The sequence below is a fragment of the Equus asinus genome, chromosome 23 (assembly GCF_041296235.1).
Source record: "Equus asinus isolate D_3611 breed Donkey chromosome 23, EquAss-T2T_v2, whole genome shotgun sequence".
Taxonomy (NCBI): domain Eukaryota; kingdom Metazoa; phylum Chordata; class Mammalia; order Perissodactyla; family Equidae; genus Equus; species Equus asinus.
Window position 1 is genome coordinate 38,905,050 of NC_091812.1, and position 27,666 is coordinate 38,932,715.

General features: G+C 40.3%; 1 protein-coding gene across 7 annotated transcripts in view; it reads left to right on the plus strand.

Moving 5' to 3' along the window:
• Nucleotides 1-8,273: 8,273 nt before the first annotated feature.
• RCL1 (RNA terminal phosphate cyclase like 1) overlaps nt 8,274-27,666 on the plus strand; it is a 69,731-nt gene continuing 50,338 nt past the window's right edge. For 2 of the 7 annotated variants that reach the window (XR_011497257.1, XM_070495516.1), the window contains exons 1-2: nt 8,315-8,631; nt 25,810-25,881. Coding sequence is in view for 3 of the 7 variants with exons in the window: in XM_070495516.1 (XP_070351617.1) it covers nt 8,496-8,631; nt 25,810-25,881 (208 nt within the window). In the remaining 4 variants the exon portion in view is untranslated. Of the gene's footprint in view, nt 8,632-25,809; nt 25,882-27,666 lie in introns of all 7 variants that reach the window. The other 5 variants (XR_011497258.1, XR_011497259.1, XM_014860722.3 and 2 more) reach the window with 4 other exon arrangements.

Sequence of the window (27,666 nt, forward strand, 5' to 3'; positions counted from 1 at the left end):
GGAATTACCCTTTTAGGTGTTATAATGGTTTTATGGTTCTGTTTAAAAGAGGGTACTTATCTTTTTGAGATCTATACTGAAATATTTACAGATGAAATGTTATGATGTCTGAGATTTCCTTCAAAGTAATTTAAGATGGATAAGGGTGGACGGATGTGGGTCTAGATGAAATAAGATAGGTCAGGAGTCAATAATTGCTGAATTGGGTAGATAAGTACATGAAGATTCACTCTCTGGTATGTTAAAATTATACACAATAAAAAGTTAAAAGACTTTAATGGTTTGTTTTATAAAATGATAGTGATAACAGATGGCAGTTTTTAAAAATCTCCTTTACTTTACAGTAAAAAGGCGGCATCTTTTTGTCAGTATATTAGTGATCTATTGCTGCATAACAAATTATCCAAAACTTTGCAGATTCAAACTGTATTATCACATACAGTTCCTGAGTGTCTGGGATCTGAGAGCAGCTTAGTCAGGTGGTTCTGGCTCAGTATCTTTCACAAGTTGCAGTCAAGGTGTTGGCTGGGGCTGCAGTCACCTGAAGGCTTGTCTGAGCCTGGATGGTCCTCTTTCAAGGTGGCTCACTCACATGGCAGTTGATTGGAAGCCTCCATTCCTTGTCACGTGTCTTCTCTACACGACTGCTGGAGTGTCCTAATGGCATGGCAGCTAGCTTCACTCACAACAAGAAATCCAAGAGAAAGAACAAGCAGAAGGCTGCAGTGCCTTTTATGACCTATTCTTAGAAATCATACTGTCACTTCTGCCATATTTTATTCATTAGAAGTGAGTCACTAAGTCCAACCATACTCAAGGGAAGGGAAATTCAGACCCACCCATTCTACACCTAAGGGAGCATTGAAGAATTTGTGGACATATTCTAAACCACTACAGTGTGTCTCCATTTTTTTTCTTTTAATTTTACTGGTTTATGACATCCTAAAGTGGTGGAAACTCTAGTCTCAGAAACCTAACCTAATTAAAAAAAGACTGCAGAGTCAGTTTTCAATTTATTGACGGACTGTACATATATTCTACTCATGAGATTAACCTGTGTCTCCTTACTTAATTATCAGAAGAGTCAATCTAAATGGAACCCTAATGGTATATAATAGTAAATGATTTTTAAAGGTGAAAATCATATATTGAAGCAATTTGAAAGAAACATGGAAGGATGAAAGTTTTCAGTTAAGAAAGTACTGACGTATAGGATAAATTCTGAAGGGTAAATTCATTTGTGGTATCACTAAAAATTCTCAATGAGATTAAAGGAGAGCAAATATAGAGGATTGTTACAAACAAATGAACAAAGGCCAGCTCTTAGCTTCTCATCTCCCAAATAATCACAATCAGAAACATTCGCATAAGGCTGTATATAATCACGTAGTTTCCTTTATAGGAAAACATATCTTGTGCAAAATGCATGATGTAAGCTAAACAAGAACATCCTCTGCTCCTCCCAGGCATTCACATTGGTCTTGTCACATCTCTCAGAAGCCCTGTATCTTCCTGTTTGCATGTCTTTCTCCTCCATTGTATCAGAGAATCTCAGAGTAGTTCCTGGAGCCTCTGCAGCATGATCATCTGGGGATCTTATTAAAGACACATTTCTAGAGTAGACCCCACCCCTATCAAGTCAGAAAATCTTAGATTGCAGCCCAGGAATGTGCATTTTTAAAATTTTAAAAAAATTTTCCTTCTTCTCCCCAAAGCCCCCCCAGTACACAGTTGTATATTTCAGTTGTAGGTCCTTCTAGTTGTGCTATGTGGGACGCTGCCTCAGCATGGCTTGATGAGCAGTGCTAGGTCCATGCCCAGGATCTGAACCAGTGAAACCCTGGGCCGCCGAAGCAGAGCGTGTGAACTTAACCACTCGGCCACGGGGCCAGCTCCAGGAATATACATCTTTAATAAGATCCCCCAGGTGAATTTTTTGTGCACTAGAGCTCAGAACCACTGGATTAGGCTGTGAACATTCTGTGGACAGTGTCTTAGTCTTGCTCATCTCAGAATTCTTAGCCCCTTACCCTGTGTCCTTGTACCTTTCTTGGCACAGTCAACTCTAGCACTCTAGTAGGTATTAAATGTTTATGGAATGGAATTGAGTCGGAAAAATATCCACATATATTTTGTGCATTGTGAAGCATTGTGAAGTTTTAACTCCACAAAGTCATGAAGAGGTTCTACGTGATGAAACCCTTTTGGCCTTGTGTGGGTTTCGTGAAGTAGTCATGTATTATTTTTGCCTGTCTGCATCTGTTATCTCTTGTGATCACAAAACTTTGATTTTCCTTAGGGGAGCCACTCCTCTCTCATGCTCCATTCTTGTAGTTTGAGAAGCACTGATACTACTTTCTCTACAAAGAAGGTGAACACGTGACCTAGGTTTGGCCAGTCAGGGTACCATATTCCCCCAGACTACAGTGATGGGTTCAGTAATGGGTATGTAACCCAAGCAGGGATAATGAGAGCTCTACCCCAGATTTGCTGGTGCTGTTGGGAAAGATGTGGTTTCTTCATCCTGGGTTTGCTAAGCTGGTGGAACATGAGTCTGGATTTTCTAATGACCATCTTTGCCTCTACCTAGTCTATTTTCTGTCTTTATAGAGTTTCCTATTTTGGACACTTCATATAAATGGATTTCTTTGTGTGTGGATGGCTTCTTTCACTTAGCATAAAGTTTTCAAGGTTCATCCATGATGCAGGATGTATTAGCACTTCATTCCTTTTTCTTGTCGAATAATATTCCATTGTATGGATATATTCCCTTTTGTTTATCCATTCGTCAGTTAATGGATATTTGGATACTCTTTGACTTTTAATGGATCAATAAGTTCCTTTCTATTGTTAAGTACTTTTAAAAGAGTGAAAGAGCTGTAATACAGATGGCTCTAAAGCAAATATTGGAACATCAGATTTGATGAGTGATGAGTGTGATTTGATGGAGACAGTGAATAAAATATGGGAACTTTATTAAGACAGTCCTATGGGGCCGCCCCCGTGGCTGAGTGGTTAACTTCACTCACTCTGCTGCAGTACCCCAGGGTTTCGCCAGTTCGGATCCTGGGTGTGGACATGGCACTGCTCATCAGGCCATGCTGAGGTGGCATCCCACATGGCACAACTAGAAGGACCCACAACCAAGAATATACAACTGTGTACCAGGGGGCTTTGGGAAGGAAAAAAAATAAATAAATGAATCTTAAAAAAAAAAAGTCCTAGAAAATGAAGAGTGTATCATTTATGCAACAATGCCTAATTTGTGTATTAAGCTTCAATTCACATTGGATATTTCGTAATTATGAATCATGATGCTTCATAATTATGATATGATGGCTTCAAGATTGGCAAATAGTGCCTTAAGAATTCTGCTCTGGGTGTTTATCACCTGCTAATCATCAGCCTTTCTTTCACTGTCACAGTCAATGAAGATGGTTTATCGTTGTCTGTGAAATAAGACTCAGGTTCCTCACCCTCCTCCTCTCCCGAAGGCTCTAAAAGAAGCGCACAAACTTTTTCAAATTTTACCAATGTTTTTACTGCTAACAATTTTAGGAAAACAGAGATTAAATATCATAATCAATGGTCTCCGAGAATCATAAGAAATCTTTAAAAGCATTAGTTATAGTTGTCCCTGGTCGTCATCTAAATATAAATTGGACTCAAGCCACTGTCTTCTAGATCAATGTTCCAGCATTTTTAGATGTCCCCTTGGGAGAGGTGGATCTGTTTGTCAGAGAGGGACTGGACTACATGACCCGTGTTCCTTGGAACTCTGAAAGTCTATAATCTTCATCAACTCCTCCATTAACACCTTTCACAAGACATTTAATCAGGTGTAGGAGAAAGAGCACAGACTTTGGAAGCCAGACAGACCTGGGTTTCAAACCCAGTGTACCAATATTCCACAGATGTGTAACAAATTGCCACAAATTTAGTGGCTTGAACACATACTAATTATCTCACAGTTTCTCTGGGTCAGGAGTTCAGGCGTGGTTTAGCTGGGTTCTGTGCTTTAGGGCCTCACAAGGTTGTAACCAATGTGTTAGCCAGGACTGGGTTCTCATCTGGAGGCTCAGCTTCTAAGTTGAGCGACTAACTATTTGGATGTGTAGATTTATGTATTTCATCAAATTTAGGAAGTTTTTATCTACTATTTTGTCAAACTTTCTTTCTGCCCCTTTCTCTCTCTGGTCTCCTTCTGGGACTCCCATTATGTGTATGTTGATACACCTGACGGCATCCCATACATCTTTTTTTTTAGCTTCTTAAAGTGTGGTGCTTAGGTCAGAAGCATTAACATCATCTGGGAAGTTGTCAGAAATGTAAATTCTCAGGCCCTACCCCAGATACACTGAAGAAACTCTGGGGATGAAGCCCAGCAATCTGTGTTTTAACAAGCCCTCAGGCAATTTTGATGCATGCTAAAGTTTGAGAATCACTGTTTTAGACAGTTTGAGTTTATTGATTTAGGCTCGTCATATATCTTTCAATTAACTGATTCAGCAATTAATTCTAGTCACACACTGAACACCTACTAGGTGCTAAGCACTAAAGACACAATGATAAGACGCTATTTCTGCTCTAAACGTTAGGACACAGTCCTTGCACTCAATGGATCACCAAGTGTTGTTAGGAATGCTGCCACATAAACAGTTTATGAAAGGATATATATGCAAAAATGTAGTCATGAATAGATATTTTGAGAGCCCAAGGGAGGAGCACTGGATAAAGGAATTCATCCTAAAACTGGAGCAGTATAAGCATTAGTTCCAGGCTCAAGTGAGTCAAAGCTGATAGAGCCATTGTTTGAACAAAGGAGATGATGAGATAGAGAGTAGAAGTGTGGTGTTGAGCAACTTTCTCAACCAACTGGGAAGAATCCATTTCTACTCTGGGCTCTAAATCCAATGCCCCCTTGCTGAGCCAAGTACCTTTTTATCCTTATAAAAATGGAAGTATCTGTGGAAGTGAGTACAAGGGCAGGTATAGGTCATTTATCATTTGGTGTGAAAGAAGAATCTAAGAATGGAGTAAAAATTTGCAATGGACAATTTCAAATATAAACAAAAGTAGAGAGAATTATATCATAAACCCCTATGTACCTATAATCCAACTTTTGAGCTAGTTGTGTGAGGACCAAATGAGATCACGTATGTAAAGCCTTTAGCAGAGAGTCTGACTCTCTGTAGGCTATCGATAATGGCTTGTGCACCAGTCAGGGTTCAATCCAAAAAGCAGAACCACTCACTAGAGGTTAATCATAGGGATTTGACCTTATTCAAGTGGGCTGGTTTCACAGTCTATATGAGGCTATTGTCTTTGTGCCTGGGATAGAGCCCAAAGTCACCAGGCTGAGCTGGAACCTGCATCAATCTTTCACTGCCTCCAAGCCTCTAACTTCTAAGCCGAAGATGGCATCCTTTGTCATGGAGGCAAACGTACAGCTGGCTCAGCAGCTGGAGTGGCTAAAGTAGGATCAGGCAGGAGCTGGAGGAACTATGGGCCTGGCTGCTGCCCCATGCCAATAAGGTCAGCATCAGATAAGCATGTGAGCTACAAGAGAGCCTGGTACCTTGCAGCGACCTTTCAAACATAAACAATCTGGCTGTGACATCACTTTTGCCTTCTAAATCTCACGCAAGATGTTTCTTGTGGCTTGCAACCCAGAATTATGCACAGAAGGGAATTCAGGGATACACAGTTTCAGTTATCTATTACTGTGTAACAAACTACCCCCAAATGCAGAGCTTAAAACAGTAGCAATCATTTATTTAGTTTAGGAATATGCAATTTGGGCAGGGATCAGTGAGGACAGCTAATCTGCTCCACATGGTGTCAGCTAGGATGGCTCCAAAGACTGGTCAGAGGCTCACTGTGGAGCAGAATCATCTGAAGCCTTGCTCCCTCCCCTGTCTGGTGGTCGACGCTAGGTGTCACCTGGAACAGCTGGCACTGTCTTTCTGTGTGGTCTCTCTCGCATGGCAGCTTTATGGTAGCCAGACTTCTTGGAAGTTCAGGATTCCAAAGATATATGATAAGAAAGAAAGAGAGAGAGAAAGATGGAATTTCTTTTATTTATTTGTTTATTTTCATTTTTTGAGGAAGATCAGCCCTGAGCTAACATCTGTTGCCAATCCTCCTCTTTTTGCTGAGGGAGACTGGCCCTGAGGTAACATCCGTGCCCATCTTCCTCTACTTTATATGTGGGACACCTGCCACAGCGTGGCTTGATGAGCCGTGTGTAGGTCCGCACCCAGATCTGAACTGGCGAAGCCCAGGCTGACAACGTGGAAGGCACGAACTTAACTGCTATGCCACGAGCCGGCCCCCAAAGATGGAGCTTCTATTCTGGTTCTGCCTTTTATTAGCTATGTCGCTTTAAACTTCAGTGGGTCATTTATTCTCTCTGAACCTCAGTTCTCAAATTTTAAAAGTCAGGATTTATTTCGGGGTTGCCCAGAAGAAGACCCTGTGGCAATAATTTGAGTGAAAGTAGTTTATTTGGGAATTAATCCCAGGAAACATCAGACGGGAGCTGGGAAGGATACAGGGAAGGGAAGAAAGCCAGTAAAAGCTACTTGAGCAAGTTACCCCTGTGTGCAACTGGAGCTTAAAACCTCTGGGGAACCCTGGAGAAACACTGCAGAATCTATGTCTCAGAGCTATCTCACCAAAGGGTTGAGGGAGCTGGGATATTTATACATCAACCTCCATCAGTCATTGGTTGAGGACTCTGGAGGGGTTGGTGTGGGTCTTAACTCCCCAGTACCTTTCGCCTGCTGAGTTTCATGTAGGTGGGAAAAACCCTCAGACAAAGAGATATAGGTGCTGTTGGAGGAAAATTAAGCAGATTTGCACTGAAAACAGCAAGAGCTGAAAGGATATGAACAGGGCTCTGACAAGGTTTGCTACAGAGGATACTGGTTGTTTTCTTAAGGTTGTTGAGTAATTAAAATGAGATGATATACAAACAATGCACTCCTGTGTGATGGCTCCTCTCCTTGCTTTAGATCCTCCTCAGAGGATTCAGGGGAGGTCCTCAGAGGTCCTGGCGATTTCAACATTCCCCACATTACCGCTGTCAACTTCCTAAAAGACAGTCTCAAGAAATAGCAATAATATAATTGGATTACCCACCTCCATCAATGGACATTAGGGTAGATTCTATTAAATTCTACCTATACCTCTAATAACCTGTCACCCTATAGGAGCTCAGACTTCTCCTGTGGTTCCTCATAACTGAGTCTTATCCACATAAGGCTAGCTGCCTTCCTTAATCTTACTTTAGCTCCCTCCCCTTCCACAACTCCCACCACCCCCGTGTGTTCTGGAACTCATGATCTGGTGACATTGTCCAAAAATGGCTGTAAACTCACGTTATTATGATATTGGACTGCTAAGTTTGCGGTCATATGATACTTAACTGCACATCTTTGAAGGTTTCTGGGCAGAGGAATGACATCCAATCTTTGGAAAGACTGGTGTTCAGGATTAGAAGAGGGCAGGAAAGAGGAAAAAGCAGTGCGTGTGTGTGTGTGCACGGACGTGTGTGTTTGAAGTTATAACTACCCATTCTGAGGCATGCGAGATGGGAGGCCCTGACTTGGCGTGAAGCGCAGCGAATGTAAAGGAAGGGGTCGATATGAAAGGGGCAAAGCCTGCTGTCTCAAAATAAGCAACGGCCGGGGGTCGGAAGACTCGGGTCCCAGAGCATGCTGCCACTGCCAGCTTTGCAATGTTCCTCGAGCCTTTCCCCATGTGTAAGGTGGGAATGGCACTACCTCGTAGGGTTACAGCGGGCAGCGAGGGGACAGCGCCGACAGCGCGTTCAGCACGGTGTCTGCAACAGGGTAAGCGCGCCAATACAGCTTTCTCTTCTATTAAGATAAAGGCGCGGGAGATAATACCAACCACATTCCAGGGGTTGCTGTTTAAGTAGTGAGGCTAAGAATAGGGCATGTAGTAGGCACTCAACCCCAGTCCGTCGCCTCCCGTTGCCCCCACGCCGGGAGAGACCCCGCGGAGACGGCCAGGGAAGGCGTGCTCTCGCGCCCCGGCTCCTAGGCCTCCCCCCACCGCGCTCCTCCCGCGGCGCGCTGTTGCCGGGGCCCGGGCACCGCCCAGCTCCAGCGCAGGCCAATGGCGGCGTGGCTCGGGCACCGCCCAGCTCCAGCGCGGGCCAATGGCGGCGCGTGGAGGGCACCGCCCTGAGCCCGCACGGACCAATAGCAGCGTGGCCCTGTGTGGGGGCCGCCCCTAGCCGGGCGAGGAGGCGGGGAGGCGGTCACTGGCTCCGCCCCGCTCCCCTCTGACCCGGTGTCTCGTCTCTCCGTCTTCCTGTTCCAAACCACGTGGACGCGCCGGGGGCTGCGGGGTTGCGGGAGGGAGCCCTGGTCGCCACCGTCGCCGCCGCCGCCGGGTTTGCGACCCCCGCGCCAGTCCGAAGTCGCCGCGCCCCGGCCGCCCGTACCTTTGTGGAGGGCGCGCACATGGCGACCCAGGCGCACTCCCTCAGCTACGCGGGCTGCAACTTCTTGCGCCAGCGTCTGGTCCTGTCCACTCTGAGCGGGCGCCCAGTCAAAATCCGAAAGATTCGCGCCAGAGACGACAACCCGGGCCTCCGAGGTAACTCTGGCGGGCAGCGCGCGGGGTGGGCGCGGGGGCCGAGGGGAGACGGGGCTGATGCCCAGGGGCCGGCGCGCGGGCAGCCTCCGGGTCCCGCGGGCGCGCTGGGGAGGGCCAGTGGCGCGTCGCCTCCACATTCCTGCGAGCCGGAGGCTGAGGGGGGGAGGCGGGGTCGGGCCCCGAGGGGTGCGCTCAGCTGCGCGCTGCGCTTGGCGTCTGCCGGGCGCTGGTAGTAAACAGCTACACGTTTTCCAGCATTACGTGTTGCAACAAATCCCTAGGCATCGCCCCCTGGCTTGTCTTCAGTCCCTTTTGCTCTCGCCATAAACCTCTCAGAGGAGAAAAACAGTTTGTTGGACCAAAATGTGGTGAATGGGCTGATGTAAAGATGGAGCGAGATTTGGAGAGAAAAGTACCACTGGTTGGTTCCGTACCCTGTCCCAAAACAGGTCTGAGAAGCAGCTGCCCCCTTCATCACTGGCTGTCTCTGTCGCCATGATTTCTCGGCTGCCTTCACACCACTCCTTGAGTGTGGGTTAAAGAATTTTTAAAAATTCTGTGTTTGTTTTCAGCCGTGACTGTGATTGATGTGCGCAGGACAGGAGCTTTGAGATAAATTTTTAGCAGTCATGGGCCTAATTGCCTTGACTTTAGTAAAGGGTTGGTGACAAGCGCTAAACTACAGGCTTCCAAGCTCCCTTTCTTGTCCTACAAAGGTAGACAGATTAAAAATGGGCCCCATTTAAACACACATCGAGTTAAATGGCTCCGATTTTCAACTGGTCCCCTGGAATAAGATACATGCATTTGAAAGCTTCTGTCTGGTTATCCCAGGTTGGGAGACTCAGTTAAAGAAGAAAAGGAAAAACCTATGTGGACATTGAAGGAGAGGGTTTGTGGCTGGTCCTGGAAGTTTCCTGGGTTGTCTTGATGTGTTTGGTTTTGTGTTAGTTCCTGTACTAGGTGGCCAGCCCATTTCATCATCTATCTGAATTCCTTTTCTGAACAGTTACATTTCTGCCTCTTTTGAATGATGATTCGTTGCAAAAAAGGGGAAAGTGCCATGTCATTGATGGAGATAGAAGGTTAGGAAGGAAAGAACCAGAAGAACCTTCATACCGTGAAGAGGAACCTGGTGACAGTAGGAAAGGCTTGTGTTAGTACACGATTACTGCCCTTGCTGTACAGCTCAAAACACAGAGGAAGTTAGGGAGGGACTGCCAGCATGGTTTATGCTAGATGCTCTTCCTCTCAACCTTTCTTTTCCTTATTTTGAGTCTGGCCCTTGGGCAAAGCAATTGCTTAATTGCTCTACTCTGTGGCATTCCCAGCCAGCTCTCCCCTTCACTCCCAGATTAGCCTAGTCAACTTGACACTAGCTGGATATTTTTTTTTTTGGAGAAATAGAATACTTTAGCCTGGAGACTTGGGATTTCTAATGGAAACAGAGTGCCCATAAGATACAGTTAGTGTTAGTCTCTTGACAGGTGACCTCCAAACTAATATTTAATATTCCAGAGGATGTTTCCTTCTCTCCCCCCTCCACTGTTTGTGCATCTCTTTACTGCCACACACACATGCAAACACACAAACACACAAACTCCCATTTCTTCCAATAGGGCTTGGCCACTTGGCACTTCCCTGAAAAGATGCCAGACTCTGGTGCCTGGAGGAGGTAATACTAGTTGGCAGATGTGCTGGTATTTTAGGGAGAACACTACGTGGAGCATATTTGCCTTACCTTAATAATATACCAGGAGAAAAAAGAGGCCCCTGATTTAGACCTCTTTGTGCTGGCTTCAAGAAACCTTGTAGACATTTGGTTAGTTTCTTGTAGAGGGAATTGAGATGTACGTATATACATGCATTCATAGATATACATATGTGTACATACACATGTTAGTGTATATACATATACACATATACATAAATACGTGTCACCTGTGACACGTGATATGTGGTCATAGTCAAGCAAGTTGTGGGTAGCTTGACTGAAGATGTACCCTGCCAGCTGTGTTACCAGTCGTCTACCCCTTTCTGACCCTTCCTGACTTAGATGCTGAGAATTGGAAAAAATCAGAGCATATCCAGTAAAATCTTCAGCTCAAATGCAAGAGTCACATCTCTGGAAGGTGCTTGCTTAAACATCTCTTCTGGTGTGGGCTTTGGAGGGTGGGGGTGGTGCGGAGGCCTTCTGCCTCAGGAGCCGTCATTCAGAAAAGGTTTGTTGAGCCCCAGTATATGCAGGGCTTTGTCGCGGTGTAAACGTGAGAAGCTGGTTGCGCTGCTCTCAAGGAGCTTTCTAAGTAGGAAGAACTTGAGTGAGTAGCTTGAGTAACTTGAAGTAGGAGGAGATGAATGTTGTGAAGAGGTTCAGCAGAGTTCAGAGCCCACTTCCCTGTAGGTAATGAAGGAGGGCTTTCTGGACCTGCTGATCTGGACAGATGGGATTGAGATGGTGGCTGCAAGAATCAGTGTTGGTGAAAGAAACAGTTTTTAAGTCAAAAAGTTCTTTATTATGTTAAGGTAAAATTTTTAATTTGTCGTAGGCGTAGTGGTGTTAAGAGCTTGGGCTCAGAGTTAGACCTCGGTTTGAGTCCTGGTTCTGCCTTTTGCTATTAGTTCTCAGACCTTGGGTACATTCTTTAACATTTCTGAGCCTCAGTTTTTTCATCTATACAGTGGGGCCAGTACTACTGACTTTAGAGGGTTATTGTGAGGATTAAATGGAACAGTACTTCCGAGTGCACCGAACAGTGTCTGGCATGTAGCGAGAATAAATGTTAGCTGGTTTTATTATTATGTAACTTCTACCCACTGGGTATAGTTCTGCTCTGTGGCATCCAAAATCTGTTCCTGCTTCTATATGGACACTTTTCAAGTATTTAAAGAGAATTGTGCCTTCTCTTTGTCTTCTCTTTTCAGGCTAAAGTTTTCCTTTTAGGTGATGGCTTCCAAATGTTTGTGTGTTATATGTATAATGAGGGGTTCTCAACCAGGGGCAGTTTTGCTCCCCAGGGGACATTTGGCAGTGTTTGGAGACATTTTTGGTTGTCACAACTGGGAGACTGCCCTTAGCATCTAATGAGTAGAGCCCAGGGATGCCGCTAAACATCCCACAATGCCCTGGACAGCTCCCCACACAAAGAATTATTCTGTCCAGAATATCAATAGCACCCATGTTGAAAGACTCTGGCCTACTGGACTTAATTATTAAGGCTTTTCTTTTCCTCTGTTCCTAATGGTTGGGAATACTAGTATGTGGCACCAAGAAAACTGCATAGGGATTCAGAAGGGGATGAGACACAGGTCAAACTCTGTGCCTTAAAGCAGAGCAGTTAATCTGTTAAGTAAAATTGCCTTGTTCCACATGCAGAGGGATTGTAAATGAGAAGTATTTGAACCCCAAGGAAAGATGATCCTGGAATGGTTTTTATTAGTTATATAGCCACATGTGTACTTTTTGCTTCACTCTTGAGGGACATGAACAATTATGTTATCTCAGACGACTCCTATTAGCAGGAAATAAATATTTTTGTTGTTGTTTTACTGAAGATAAAAAAGCCAAGACATAGTTAAGTAAGATAGCTGGTGACGTTGCACATCCACTGAGTGACAGAGCTGTAAAGAGATTGCAGCCAGCTCCAGCCTGGAGGGCCTGTTCTCCCGTCTGGTTAGATGGACTTGGGTGTTCCTTGTCATATTATAAAGCAGCTGTCCAAAGTGCGTCTGTCTGTCGATTCCATGAGGGCTGTGTCTTGCAGGGTTCACTTGAGTTAATACTTTCTGGCTAAGGTGAGGTCCAAATGGAAAGAATTCCACGAGAGTGATAATTGTTTAAAGTGAGAATACAGAAATGATGGACTTGGGCAAGAGCACTGGCTTAGCAGTTAGGACACGGGACTGCTGCTACCCAAGTTCCTGAGCAGGTCACGTGACTAAGCCTCACTGTCTTCCCCTGGGAACCCTAGAGAGGGGTTGTTTGGTCCCATGGGAGTGCTGCACGTGGCTTAAGCAGAGACTCTGAAAAAGGAGGAGTAAGCGGATTTTCAATCAAAAGAATCTTTTAAACTGTGCTAAGGAAACATGCTACATAGAGGTCCTTTGAAAGGTAAAACACCTTTTGGTAAACTCTTGCATTATGTCGGGGGTAAATCTGGCTGTTCATAAATTGGATTTTCTAAAAAGAAGATTATAAGGGAACACTCTATTTTTCTCCCTACTCTCAATACTTCAGACACCAGATGTGTGGTTTTTTTCCCCCATACCAAGCAGTTCTCTGATTCTCAGGGTATACCAACTGAGTGTCCTACAAATTTAACTCAATTCTGACGCTCTCTATGTAGCGATAGCATCAGATCCCACAGGTTAAGGGTTCAGTCCCACAAGACTGTCCCCAACTTCAGATACCAATCATGAGTGCCAATCGCAAGTCCGGGCCACTCGTACTCCTGACCAACCAGCTATAAATGGAGGGTTCTCACAAACCCCCCTTGGGTCTGATAATTTGCTAAAATGGCTCACGAAGCTCAGAGAAACAATTACTTACATTTACCAGTTTATTATAAAGGGTACTGTAAAGGATACAGATGAACAGCCAGATGAAGAGGTACATAGGGCCAGGTCTGGAAGGCACCTGAAGCTGGAGCATCTGTCCTTGTGGAACCGGGGTGTGCCACCCTCCCAGAATGTGGATTCCTTCACCAACCTGGAAGTTCTCTCCTTGCTCAAGAGTTTTAATAGGAAGTAATTTCCTAGGCACCCTTCCCCTTCTAGAGGTCAGTAAGTGAGGCGGAAGTTTTCAACCGTCTAATCATTTGCTCCTTCTGGTGAGCAGCCCCAGCCTGAGGCTATTTCAGGCCCCCACCCTAAGTTACCTCGTTAGCATAAACCCAGGTATGCTTACAATGGGCGCCTTATGGAATAACTTGAAAGAGACTTCTGTCACTCTGGAATGTCCAAGGGTTTTAGGAGCTCAGTGCCAGGAACTGATGACAAAGACCAAATATATTGTTATACCACAAGGATCTACCTATATTTTATTTCACCGTGGCCTAGGACTCAGAGTTGTTGATAGATAACTGCAGTTGGGGAAGGCCTGACAACTATACTAAGTGTGGATTGAGTATTGTCTTGTTGATTAGGAACCTGCCCTCTTGTGCCTCTATTGACTATTAAAGTTTGCTCTCATGTGATGATTATTGGCTGCCCTAAATAAGACACACATATTTTAAAGACAAATCCCAAGAATCCTAACGGTCTGTTTTCAGATTTCCTGTTGCTTAGAAGCTGTAAAATGCTATTCCAGATTGAACTGTCCATCATCTTTTTTTTTAAACTAAACGTTTTATTTTGAGATCATTGTAGATTCACATGCAATTGAAATAAATAACATAGAGAGATCTGTCTACACTTTATCCAGTTTCCCCCAGTGGTAACATCTGGAAAAACTGTAGTACAATATCACAACCAGGATATTGAGATGGATAAGAGTGAAGATGACTGAGCATTTCCATCACCACGAGCTTTCCTCAAGTTGTCCTTTTATAGCCACACCCTCTTCCCTCCTTTCCACACTCACTCCTTAACCCTTGGCAATCACTAATCTGTTCTCCATTCCTTTAATTTTGTCATTTGAAGAATGTTGTATAAATGGAATTATACAGTAAATAACCTTTTATGGTTGACTTTTCACTCAGCATGATTCTCTGGAGATCTATCCAAATTGTTGTTTTTATCAAGTTCCTTTTTGTTGCTGAATTGTATTCCATGGTATGAAAATACTGCAGTTTTTTTTTAACCATTCACCTGTTGAAGGACAGCTGGATTGTTTTCAGTATTTTGGCTATTGTAAATAAGGCTGCTATGAAAATTCATGTACAAGTTTTTATATGGACATAGGTCTGTCTTTCTCTGGGACAAATGCCCAGGAGTGAAATTGCTGGGTTGTATGTTTAAGAAACTGCTAAACTGTATTCCAGTGTGACCTTTCTATTTTATATTCCCACCAGCAGTGTAGGGGTGATTTGGTTTCTCTGCATCCTTGCCAACATTTATTATTGTCTATTTTTAATTTTAGCCATTCTGATAAGCATATAGTGCTATCTTATAGTTTAATCTGCACATTCCTAGTGGTTAAGGATGTTGAACTTCTTTCCATGTGCTTATTTGCTCATCTGCATAGCCTTTTCAGTGAAATGTCTTTTCAAGTCTTTTGCCCATTTTCTAGTAGGATTGTTTGTTTTTTCTAAGTTTTGAAAATTTTTTACATATTCTAGTCTTTTGCCAAATGTGTGGTTTGCTAATATTTTATCCTGCTCTATAGCTTTTCATTCTCTTAACATGGTCTTTTGCAGAGGAAAATATTCTAATTTAATGAAATAAAATTTGTCGCATTTTTCCTTTATTGCTTGTGCTTTTGGTGTCAAGTCTAAGCAGTGTTTGCCTAGCCCTAGATCCTGAAGATTTTCCATGTTTTTTTCTAAAGGTTTTACAGTTTTACGTTTAATTTTTGTATGAGGTTTAAGACTTAGGTGCAGGTTCATTTGTTTTGCCTGTGGATCTCCAGCTGCTCTGGCACCATTTGTTGAAATGGCTTTTTTCTGTTTAATCACTTCTTTACCTTTGTAAAAAAGCAGTTGGGCATGTTTGTAGGGGTCCCTTTCCGGGTTCTTTATTCTGTTCCACTGATCTATGTATGTCTATCCCTTTGCCAATACCACAGTCTTGATTACTATATCTATATAATAAAATTTTAAAATTGGGTGGGCTGATCTCTCTAACTTTATTCTTATTTTTCATTATTGTTTTAGCTATTCTAGTTCCTTTGCCTTTCTATATGGATTTTAGAATAATCTTGTCTATATCTATAAAGAATCTTGCTGGGATTTTGACAGGATCTGTGTTAAACCTATATGTCAATTTAGGAGGGATTGTCATCTTCACTATATTGAGTCTTCTAATCCGTAATCATAGTATATCTCTCTATTTTTTTAGATTTTTATTTTCTTTTATCAGTGTCATGTAGTTTTCAGCATATATCTTGTACATGTTTTAATTTACACTGAAAATTTAACTTTTTGAGCAATTGAAAATGGTATAGTATTTTTAAATTTTTTTTTAAAGGGAAATACTACTTTTTTTTTTTTTTTAGATTTTATTTTTTCCTTTTTCTCTCCAAAACCCCCCGGTACATAGTTGTGTATTCTTCGTTGTGGGTCCTTCTAGTTGTGGCATGTGGGACGCTGCCTCACCATGGTTTGATGAGCAGTGCCATATCTGTGCCCAGGATTCGAACCAACAAAACACTGGGCCGCCTGCAGTGGAGCTCGCGAACTTAACCACTCGGCCACGGGGCCAGCCCCAGTATTTTTAATTTTTAGTTTTGATCTCTATGTGTTCATTGCTAGTATTTAGAAATACAATGTATTTTTTCTGGATGTTTATTTTGTGTCCTGCAAACTTGGTGAATTTACTTGTTAGTTCTAGATGTTATTTTGTAGATTCTTTGGGATTTTCTATGTAGAGAATTATGTCATCTGCAAATGGGAACAGTTTTATTTCTTCTTTCCTAAACTTTATGCCTTTTATTTCCTTCTTTTTATTGCATTGGCTAGAACTTCCAGCACTATGTTAGGTAAAAGTAATGAGAGCAGATCTCCTTGCCATGTTCTGGTCTTAAGAGGAAAGCATCCACTGTTTCGCCACTAAGTATAATATTAGCTGTATATTTTTTTAGATGCTTTTTATCAAGTTGAGGAAGTTTCCTTCTGTGCCTGTTTTTCCAAGAAGGTTTTTTTTTTTTTTTTAAATGAATGAGTGTTGTATTTTGTCAAATGCTTTTTCTGTACCAATTGATGTGATCATGTGATTTTTCTTTCTTAGCCTGTTAATATGGTGTATTGCATTGATTGATTTTCACATATTGAACCAGCCTTGCATTCCTTCAATAAACCCTACTTGGTCATGGTGTGTAATTCTTTTTATATATTGCTGAATTTTATTTGCTAATATTTTGTTAAGGATTTTTGAGTATATATTCATAAGTGGTAGTGATCTGTAGTTTTCTTTTTTGTATTGTCTTGGTCTGATTTTGGTATCAGAGTAATACTAGCTTAAAATGAATTGGAAACTGTTTCCTCTTTTGTTTTCTGGAAGACATTGTGTAGAATTGATTTTAATTCTTTATGCATTTGATAGAATTCTCCATTGAGACCACTTGGGCCTAGAGATTTCTTTTTTGGGAGTTTTTAAAATTATACATTCAATTTCCTGAATAGTTAGAGGACTATACAAATTATCTATTTCTTATGGTGAGCTGTGGTAATTTGTTTTTTTTGAAGTGGTCCATTTCATCTAAATTGTTAAGTTTATATAGGTAGAGTTGTTCATAGTATTCTCGTATTACCTTTTTGATGTCTGCAGGATCTGTAGTGGTATCCCTTGTTTCATTCCTGATAGTGATGATTTGTGTCTTCTCTCTTTTTTTTTGTCAGTCTTGCTAGAGGTTTATCATTTTTATTCATCTTTTTAAAGAACTAGGTCTTTGTTTCATTGATTTTTCTCTGTTATTTTTCTGTTTTCAATTTTATTTATTTCTTCTCTTATTATTTCCTTTCTTCACCTGTTTGTATTTATTTTGCTCTTTTTTCTAAATTATTGAGGTGGGGCTTAGATTATTGGAAACTTTCTCTTTGTTAATGTATGCATTTAGTGCAATAAAACTTCCCTCTCAACATTGCTTTAACTGTGTCCTGCAAATTTGATATGTCGTATTTTAATTTTCATTCAGTTCAGTGTGTTTTTTTTCCTTGCCTTTGAGACTTCTTTGATCCATGGGTTATTTATAAGTGTGTTGTTTAGTTTCCAAGTGTCGGTATATTTTCCTTTCTGTTACTGATTTCAGTTTGATTCCATTATGGTTGGAGAACATGCTCTATATGACTTCAGTTCTTTTAAATTTGTTGAGATTATTTTTTTATGGTCCAAGATATTGTCTATCTCGGTGTATGTTCCATGGGCCCTTGGGAAGAATGTGTATTCTGCTGTTGTGGGTGGAGTGTTGTGTAAATGTCGATTAGATCCTGCTCGTTGATGGTATTGTTGAGTTTTTGTTTCTTCTTGTTGATTTTTATCTAGTTCTAGTGATAACTGAGAGAAGGATATTGAAGTCTCCAACTGTAGTTGTGGATTTGTCTTTCTCTTTTAAGTTCAAATAGTTTTAGCTTCACATATTTTGCAACTTTGGTGAATTTAGGATTGCTGTGTCTTCTTGGTGGATGACTCTTTCATTATTGTTGTCCTGCTCTGTCTTTAGTAATTTTATGAGATGGAGGAAATGTCTAGTGAATTAGGGATAGAGAGTATTTGCAAATACGCTCTAGCCCTATGTATTTGTGAAGCCCGCCCAATGTATTTGTAAAGAAAAGAACTAGAACTCTGAAGAGTTTGGATATAAATAGTAAACTTGAAAGGTGGTAAAAATAGCCTAAATTAGAGAATTAAGTTGCCCTTTGTTGATTTTATCTCTTTTACAGGTTTTTATATAAGCAAAACAAAATATCTAGGTAGATTTGAAGGTATGGGACAAAAAAAATAATCTTCAGTGTTATAAATAAAGCATCGGTAAAAATTATACAAATATCCTGGCGTATTTCTATTTCTGTGGGATAGAGTTCTAGATGTGGACTTGATGGGTCAAAGATTATGCTTTTTTTTTCTTTTTTCAAATGGCAATGTAGAGTAAAGTCAAAGTACATTAAATCCTCTCGCTTAATTAGTAAGATAGCCTTTCCTTTAATTGATATTTCTTTGTTGTTTTGACACCTGTCATTTTTTGGAGCTATATTTAATGGCATGTCTAGTATCATGGTGATTTGGAGAGATAATTGGGTTTATTTGTTTTTTTCGTATTTTAAAAGGTATTACTTCTTTGAACTTGATTTTTCATTTTTTAAAATAGGCTTTTATCAAAGTATACTACACATTAAGAAAGGTGCACAAACCATAAATGTGTAGCTTGATGAATTATTACTAAGTGAATATATTCTTATAGCCGGTACCCATGTCAAGAAATAAAACATGACCAGCACCCCTCAAAACCACTCTCCTTGCTTGCTCCCAATCACACTGTTTCCTACCATCCCCAGTATAAATGGTAAGTTGACTTTTTACACCACAGATTAGGTTTCTAAAATATTAGCTGTAATTTATATAAGTGGAATCATAGAGTATGTATTTTTTGTGTGTGTTTGACTTCTTTAATTCTGTATCATGTTTGTGAGATTTATCTCTGTTGTAGCAGCAGTAGTTTGTTGATTTTTGTTGTGGTAGCATGGTATTACATTTTATTAATATACCACAATTTATGTATTGTATCTATGTTTTTTTAAAAAAATTTGTTAATTTTAATGATTATATTTTTTGTTTCCTAAGTTTATGCATTGCTCTATTTTGTTTTATTTTTTTGAGGAAGGTTAGCCCTGAGCTAACATCTGCCAGTCCCCCTCTTTTTGCTGAGGAAGACTGGCCCTGAGCTAACATCCATGCCCATCTTCCTCTACTTTATATGTGGGACGCCTGCCACATCCTGGCTTGCCAAGTGGTGCCATGTCTGCACCTGGGATCCAAACCGGTGAACCCTGGGCTGCCAAAGCAGAATGTTCGAACTTAACCACTGCACCACCAGGCCGGCCCCCTGTGTCTGTGTTTAAGTATTGCAGATATCTTTTTCCACTCTGTGACTTGTCTTTTAACACTCTATATGGTGTCTTTTGATGAACAATAGTTACTAATTTTAAAGATTGGCACCTGAGCTAACAACTGTTGCCAATCTTTTTTTTTCTTTGCTTTTTCTCCCCAAATCCACCCAGTACATAGTTGTGTATTTTAGTTGTGGGTCCTTCTAGTTGTGGCTTGTGGGACGCCACCTCAACATGGCCTGATGAGCGGTGCCGTGTCCGTGTCCAGGATCCAAAGCAGCAAAACCCTGGGCCTCTGAAGCAGAGCTCGTGAACTTAACCACTCGGCCACGGGGCCAGCCCCCCTCCTTGAACTTTTTAAGGCTTCTATTTTTATATATAAACTCTTTTATAATGAATAAATTCACTTTTCATATTTTTGAAAGCAGAATTTTAATGAGAAATAGATGTTGAATTTTATCAGATGCCTTTTCAGTAGCAACTTGTTTTTCCTGTTTTTATATTCAATTTGTATTTAATTATGTTGTTGTTTTCCTTGTACTTCATCTGCAGCCCATTCCTGGGACGCACCTTCTTTTTTTTTTTTTAACTTTTCATTGAGATTTTGATAGTTTACAACCTTGTGAAATTTCAGTTGTACGTTATTGTTTGTCAGTCGTGTTGTAGGTACACCACTTCACCCTTTATGCCCACCCCACACCCCCTCCCTTTCCCCTGGTAGCCACTAATCTGTTCTCTTTGTCTACGTGTTTAACTTCCACATATGAGTGGAGTCATACAAAGATTGTCTTTCTCTGTCAGGCTTATTTCACTTAACATAATTTATCCTCAAGGTCCATCCATGTTGTTGTGAATGGGACGATTTTATCCTTTTTTTATGGCTGAGTAGTATTCCATTGTGTGTGTGTGTGTGTGTGTGTGTGTGTGTGTGTGTGTGTATCATATCATCTTTATCCAGTCATCAGTTGATGGGCACTTAGGTTGCTTCCACATCTTGGCTATTGTAAATAATGCTGCAATGAACATAGGGGTGCGTGGGACTTTTGGAATTCCTGATTTCAAGCTCTTTGGATAGACACCCAGTAGTGGGATGGCTGGATCGTATGGTAGTTCTATTTTTAATTTTTTGAGGAATCTCCATACTGTTTTCCATAGTGGCTGCACCAGTTTGCATTCCCACCAGCAGTGTATGAGGGTTCTTTTTTCTCCACAACCTCTCCAACATTTGTTACTATTAGTTTTAGTTATTTTTGCCATTCTAATGGGTGTAAGGTGATATCTTAGTGTAGTTTTGATTTGCATTTCCTGATGATCAGCTATGATGAGCATCTTTTCATGTGCCTGTTGGCCATCCGTATATCTTCTTTGGAGAAATGTCTGTTCATGTCTCCAGCCCATTTTTTTTTAAAGATTTTTATTTTTTTCCTTTTTCTCCCCAAAGCCCCCCGCCGTTACATAGTTGTATATTCTTCGTTGTGGGTCCACCTAGTTGTGGCATGTGGGATGCTGCCTCAGCGTGGTTTGATGAGCAGTGCCATGTCCGCGCCCAGGATCCGAACAAACGAAACACTGGGCCGCCTGCAGCAGAGCGCGCGAACTTAACCACTCGGCCACGGGGCCAGCCCCTCCAGCCCATGTTTTGATCGGGTTGTTTGATTTTTTGTTGTTGAGTTGTGAGAGTTCTTTATATATTATGGATATTAAGCCTTTGTCAGTATATGACTTGCAAATATTTTTTCCCAGTTAGTGGGTTGTTTTTTTGTTTCAATCCTGTTTTCATTTGCCTTGAAGAAGCTCTTTAGTCTGATGAAGTCCCATTTGTTTATTCTTTCTATTGTTTCCCTTCTCTGAGAAGACATGGTGTCTTTTATTTGTGGTGCTCTTAAGTGTTCTGCTATTGAAACCATCTTTATACATTTTTTTTTTGTTTGGAATGTGTAATATAAGAATTATTTTTCTTTGAATGCTGGGAAAATTTTAAAAAATAATTTCATCACTGCTCTTTTCTGCTTGTTATTTAATTAATTTTCTCATTCGCTTTGTATTGGGTTTGTCTTTTTGTGTCTTTTTCTGGTTTGTTTTATCTGTTTTGACTTGTCATCTGTTTACATAGTTATCCGTCTTAATTTCAAATGTATCAATAAATAATAGAGAATATTTGCCACAAAAGCTATTAATCTTTTTTATTAACTGTAGTTTTTACTTCTGGCTTTATTAATTCACATTTTCTTTCCTTTTACAAATGAATGAAGCTATTGATTTGTGTTGTATCTTCTCAATGAATTAGCTTAATTTTTTTCTACTATATTTTCCATTTTGTTTATCTCTTCTTTTGAGATTATTATTGTCATTTACTTTTTGGCTTGTAATTTTGTTCCACTTCTAAAATCTCAGTTCATTTTGCTCTTTTTTTCTTAATAACTAAGGTATTTAGAGTGGTAAAATTTTTTTTAGTAGACTCCTGTGTATTTTGATTAAATTGGTATTTCTGTTTAAGACATTTTATTATGGTCTGCAATATTTTTTTAATCTGTTCACACTTTAGGAAAGATGTTATATATTTCTTTAAGTTAAAATATAACATTATTTATTACACTGTGCGTAACTACATATTAAACATAAAATATGTATATATTTTATACATACATTATTTCCAAATGAATGACATCTTTTAACTTAATCTGAGGGGCCGGCCAAGTGGTGCAGCGATTAAGTTCACACATTCTGCTTTGGCAGCCCGGCGTTTGCTGGTTTGGATCCCGGGCATGAACCTATGCACCGCTTGTCAAGCCATGCTGTGGCAGGCATCCCACATATAAAGTAGAGGAATATGGGCACGGATGTTAGCTCAGGGCCAGTCTTCCTCAGCAAAAAGAGAAGGATTGGCGGCAGATGTTAGCTCAGGGCTAATCTTCTTTAAAAAAAAAATTTGTTATGAGAATTGAGTATGTGTTTTTAATTTCTATTGTTTTGGATTTAACAAGGAAAATAATGACTCCTAATTTCATGTGCTAATAGTTTGCTCTCTTTTAGTTACTTCTCTAAAGAAATTGAAATCACGTTGTATATGTTACTTATTAATTTTTTCCATACCATAGTGTGAACATTTCCTCGTGTAATTAAATAATTATTTTAAAAATACTTTTAATGGCCGCAAATTATTGTAAAGATCTTTATAAGCTATTTAATGAGAGCAGTTTTGTTGGCTATTTAGATTGTGTTACAGTACCTTTATTTATATTTTTAATTTAAATTTTATGTATTTTTAAAAACACATACACATGGCATGAAATTCAAAGGGAACCAAAGGGTTGTCTCTTTTCCCAATGTTCCTTCCCTGTGGAGCAATCAGTGTTACTAGATTGTGCTTCTTTTCAGGACTGGTTTTTGTATAAATAAGCAAATACATTTGCACTTTTTTATTTTTCACACAAATGGCTGTCTGCATCTTACTTTTTTTCACTCAGTATACCATGGAGATGATTCATATCAGTATATGAAAAAACCTTATTAATTTTTTTTTTAATTAATGTTATGATAGATTACAACCTTGTGAGATTTCAAAAACCTTATTAATTTTAAGGCTGCAGAGTGTTCATGTATATAGATGCACCATAATTTATTTAAGCAGACTAGTATTTGTAGATATTTAAGTCAAAACTGTATTTGAGATTTGCTTCTTATTTGTAAAGTGTAGATCTTTTGAGTCTATTCTTTCTTCTGCTCCTCTTCTTTGAGACAGTTTTGCCTATCTTAGTGAGGAATGGATCAGGCTGACAACTGTCACGGTCTTATAGGAGTTACCGACTCCTTTAAAGAAATGATCAGCTCACTTCTTTGGGGGTTAGGGGAGGACATTAGGCATAGGAGGTGGTATTAAGGAATCCTGAGATTAGAGGACCTAACAGTGCAAATTTGTTTAAAATGTGAAATGTGATAACATAAAAAATGCATGACATAAAAGTAGTTCTTAAAGGATTATAAAGTGAACACCTGTGTGACCCCATCCAGGTCAAGAAATAGAACATTGCCTATTTGCTACTCCCTTCTGTGCCCCTGATGGTAGTCACTTTTCCTGACAGTTATGGTATTCATGTTGATTCTCTTTACAGCTTTTTAACCTAATTATGTATTCCTAAGCAATGTAGTAAAATTGTGCTTATTTTTGGAACATTTCCTGTAATGTGAAATTTTGTAGCCCCAGGAGCAGTCTTGAAGAGGAAGAGTCCTAAAAGGTGTATGGGGAGTGAAGGGGCAAGGAGTCCTACTCATGTTGTCTTAATGAAGTCTGAGACTTCAGCCTTAATATTATTAGATGAACTTGAGATCTTTTTTGTACCAGGTGATGGAGCTATATCTTCACTGTTGCCAGGATTCTGGAATGAGCTGTGTTTGGTTCTGCTGTGACCAGGGCATGATCCTGCCTGGAGGTCTCTTTATGTGTCTATTCTGTTCCTACTCGTGTTCCTGTGCTGGGCAGTTTTAACTGTGTTCATGTTTAAGAATTCCTGTGGATTGCAAAAAAAGAAAAAAATTATTTCTAAACTCATACATTTGTTTTTTTTCTTTGATAATCTGTAAAAGCTATGGAATTTAATCCTGGGCTTTATTCGTAAATGCTTGTTCCCCTCTCCCATTTAGGCACCTCGAAAGCTTGAGCAAATCAAGTTTTCCCCTTTTTTGTGCAGAGTAATTTGCATTTTCTGTAAACATATGGAGAAAGTGGCATTGTGTGATAGATCATGCTTGATTTTTAAAAACAGAATATTTTTTTATAAAAAGGCTGTAGAAATAATTTCTAGTTCACTTTTATAGTTGTTACTTTTTAATTTTTGTGATGCTACTTATACCACAACCTAATACACATACAAATTTATGTAAAACTGAGACCAAAATTTTATGAACTGCACCCTTATTATGTACACTTACTCTGAAATCATTTATTCTCTTCTGATTTCATTAAACATAGATTGATTGGGAACCCATTAAATTGTCTGCAGGATCCCTCGGTAGGTCGCTGCCCACAGTTGGATAGGTCTTTGATTTTCTAGAGGAAGAGGTTGGCTCCCGGGGATTAACCTGAGTTAGGCAAACTAGTGTCGTGGTGAGGTTAAGAGCATGGACTTTGGAGCAGGACAGAGTTGGGCTTGACTCCTGGCTCTGCCACTTGCCAGTTGTTTGACCAGGGCAAGCTAGTCAGCATTCTTGGGCCTCAGCTTTCTATAAAATGGGAATGGCACTTCTTGTCTCGGGGTTATGAGGATTAAATGAGAGAATGTATGGCTGTAAGGTAAGCATTAATACACAGCAGCTGTTATTAACTATTATTACTTGTTTCAGGACTTAATAGTGTTTCTGACTTCTAGCCTAGAGCTCTTGGTACAGATTGCAGAATCTACTATGACAGGAGTTATGGGACAGCGTTAAGTAACAGAACAGGTGGATAGGAATTGCTTAGTTGATCTGCTCACTCTTTGAGATGAGTTCATGTGACCACGGGGTCTGTGTTCCCCAACTCTGCTAGTTTATTACAGGAGTGGGAACTGCCTAAAGCATCAGACAGTCCCAGTGCCTTCAGTGCAGAAGAGTTGGTCTTCTGTCCTTCTTCATGGGCAGGAGGTTGAAGCTAAAGCGTGCGTTTAAATAAAGGTAGCAGTAATACTGTACATTCAGGTATCTTTGTAATGAAATTAAAAAAACTGAACTGGTCGGATAACTCTAGATCAGTAAGATGATAGAAGAAGGAAGAAGGGGCACTTTGTTGAATGGCAGAGACAGTGACCTCTTACTACGTCTGAGACTGAAGGGGAGCCCTTGATTTAATCTGCCCTCAGGTATTCTAGAGCGAGTAAGAATTTGACTTTAAAACTCTTCCCTAGGGGCCGACCCCGTGGCCGAGTGGTTAAGTTTGGGTGCTCTGCTTCGGCGGCCCAGGGTTTTGCTGCTTCGGATCCTGGGCACCACTCGTCAGGCCATGCTGAGGCGGCGTCACACATGCCACAAATGGAAGGACCCACAACGAAAATATACAACTATGAACTGGGGGGATTTGGAGAGAAAAAAGCAAAAAAAAAAAAAAAAAAAAAAGATTGGCAACAGTTGTTAGCTCAGGTGCCAATCTCTAAAAAATAAAATAAAATAAAGCTCTTCTCTACTTTCTACTGTTCTTCCCATGTTTGGCATGCACTCCTGAGGTCAGAAGAACAGATCTTTATGGGTGTTATGCTGCTGAAATTAATATCCCATTAGATTGCTGGTAGAGTCACAGTTTTTTGTGGAATGTGAAAGCTGAGTTGTTTCTAATCGCTCTACTAAATATATATATGGTAGGTAGTGCTTTTCAAGTGTCAGCTTCCTCAACCAGTGAGATCCCATCCAGATCCTGAGGAAAATCCAGGTGTGATGGAGGAAGTACCTACCTGCTTTCTGGAAATGGTGACCTAAGATGACGCCACTCTGCTTTCTCTTTTTCCCACAGATTTTGAAGCCAGCTTCATAAGGCTCTTGGACAAAATAACTAATGGTTCTCGAATCGAAATAAATCAAACAGGTAAGCTCCTTTTTTCTTCCCATTGCTGAAAGCACCTACATGTGCTACTTAAATATTCCTCTGTTTCTCACTCCTTTTGATGTTATAAATATTGTGTTCAGATGAAAAGACCCAGTTTCCTGTCTGTGATACAATTGTCTGGAGATGTATATGAAATCTGCCAATTTAAGGGGCACACACTTGATTTAAGGAAGTTAGAAGAATGAAACTTTCAAATCAACAAGCAACCACTTCCTCTTTTTTAACAATATATTTTATACCTAACATTTACCTACAACTTTTCAAAGTCCATTTATATACTTATATTGTCACATTAAAATCTTACAACAAACTCTGAGGTAATTGTATGTGCTGAATTTTATTGTTTTATTTTGCCTTTCAAAAGAAGTTTGTACAAGTATATGCAAAAAATGTGAAAAATCCCTTCACCTGTTTCCTCTTCCACTCTCCCCAGGGGCAGCCACAGTCACAGCCTGGGGTGTGTGCCTTTGTTTCATTTATATGCATTTGCTTACATGGGCACCTTGTATCTCAAACCATCAAAAGGGTCATGCTCTTCATATTTTCCTGCAGCTAACTATTTTTTACTAGCACACATGTCTCAGAGAACTTTCCCTGCCTGGCACATGCAAGTCCCTCTCAGTATTTCAATGGCATTTAGGTGGTTTCTAGCTCTTTGTTTGCTATTAGAAACTCTTGTATCTATATTGTGTAGGATACCATGGCCAGCATCCTTTGGCCAACTCCATGAACTATGTACCTTTGCATGTGTATTCATCAAAGGAAACTCTCACCTTTCTCATAGGTTGGCTCTCTTAAGAAAGAAGACAAGCTTGGCTTTCTAAGTGACCATCCACCACATCAGACTCATTGACCTGTAGCTGCATTCAGCCATACCTTGTAGAGAACAGGTTTCAGGCATGAGACTTCAGATGCCCTTTGCAAGCTATGAGTCCCTTAGTCTTCCTTGGCTTGTTCACTTTGAAGTTCTTGGAGATTTTTTCAGCAATTTTTATTGGCGAATCAGAGGGCAGGTAATTCTAACATCTGCAGCTTAGGTTGGGAAATGAGATATTTACATGATCCCGCTTCCACTTCATCCCATCCTGCCTGCCCCTCTCAAGTAAAAGCCTTCATTCTGATAATCTGGTCAATTTCTCATTTGGTTAATTTGAAGGCATAAACAGATTTGCAGAGTTTAGTGGTTATGTAGTCTTCTTTTGGCTTTTTGACCTAAAGGATTGGTTTTATGACTCTAATAATATTTAGAATAAGTAATGTAGAATCTTTCCCTTAGAGAAGTGTGGGAAGAATATGATTCTGATTGTGATTGTTGGGATTTTGGTTTTTAATATAGTAAAACCTAAGTTTATTTTATGAAACTCTCAAGAACGACTTTCCTTTTGAGTGACTGAACACATCTCCTTCCTCTGAAATTTGCTTATTGGTAAATTGTGCCAGAAGACATTGCAAAACATTTGAGCAACAAAAATACCTAGTTCACCCATTTATAACCCTCAGATCATCTAGAGTATTTTACTTTTCTTCCCCCTCCAATATGTAAATCCAGTAAGAAACTTTTTGGATGATACGAATATGTGAAAGAGTGAATAAAGATAATAAAGAGTTTCCACTAAAGCTATTCAATAATTTTATTTATTACTATTAAATTAAAATAGCTACTGTTAATGGCATTAAGTGCCATAAAGTACTTGTTTGGTGACTGTGATATATGAGAAATCTCATTTCAAGGGCCTAGAAGACACTGGTTGCTGGTATGATGAT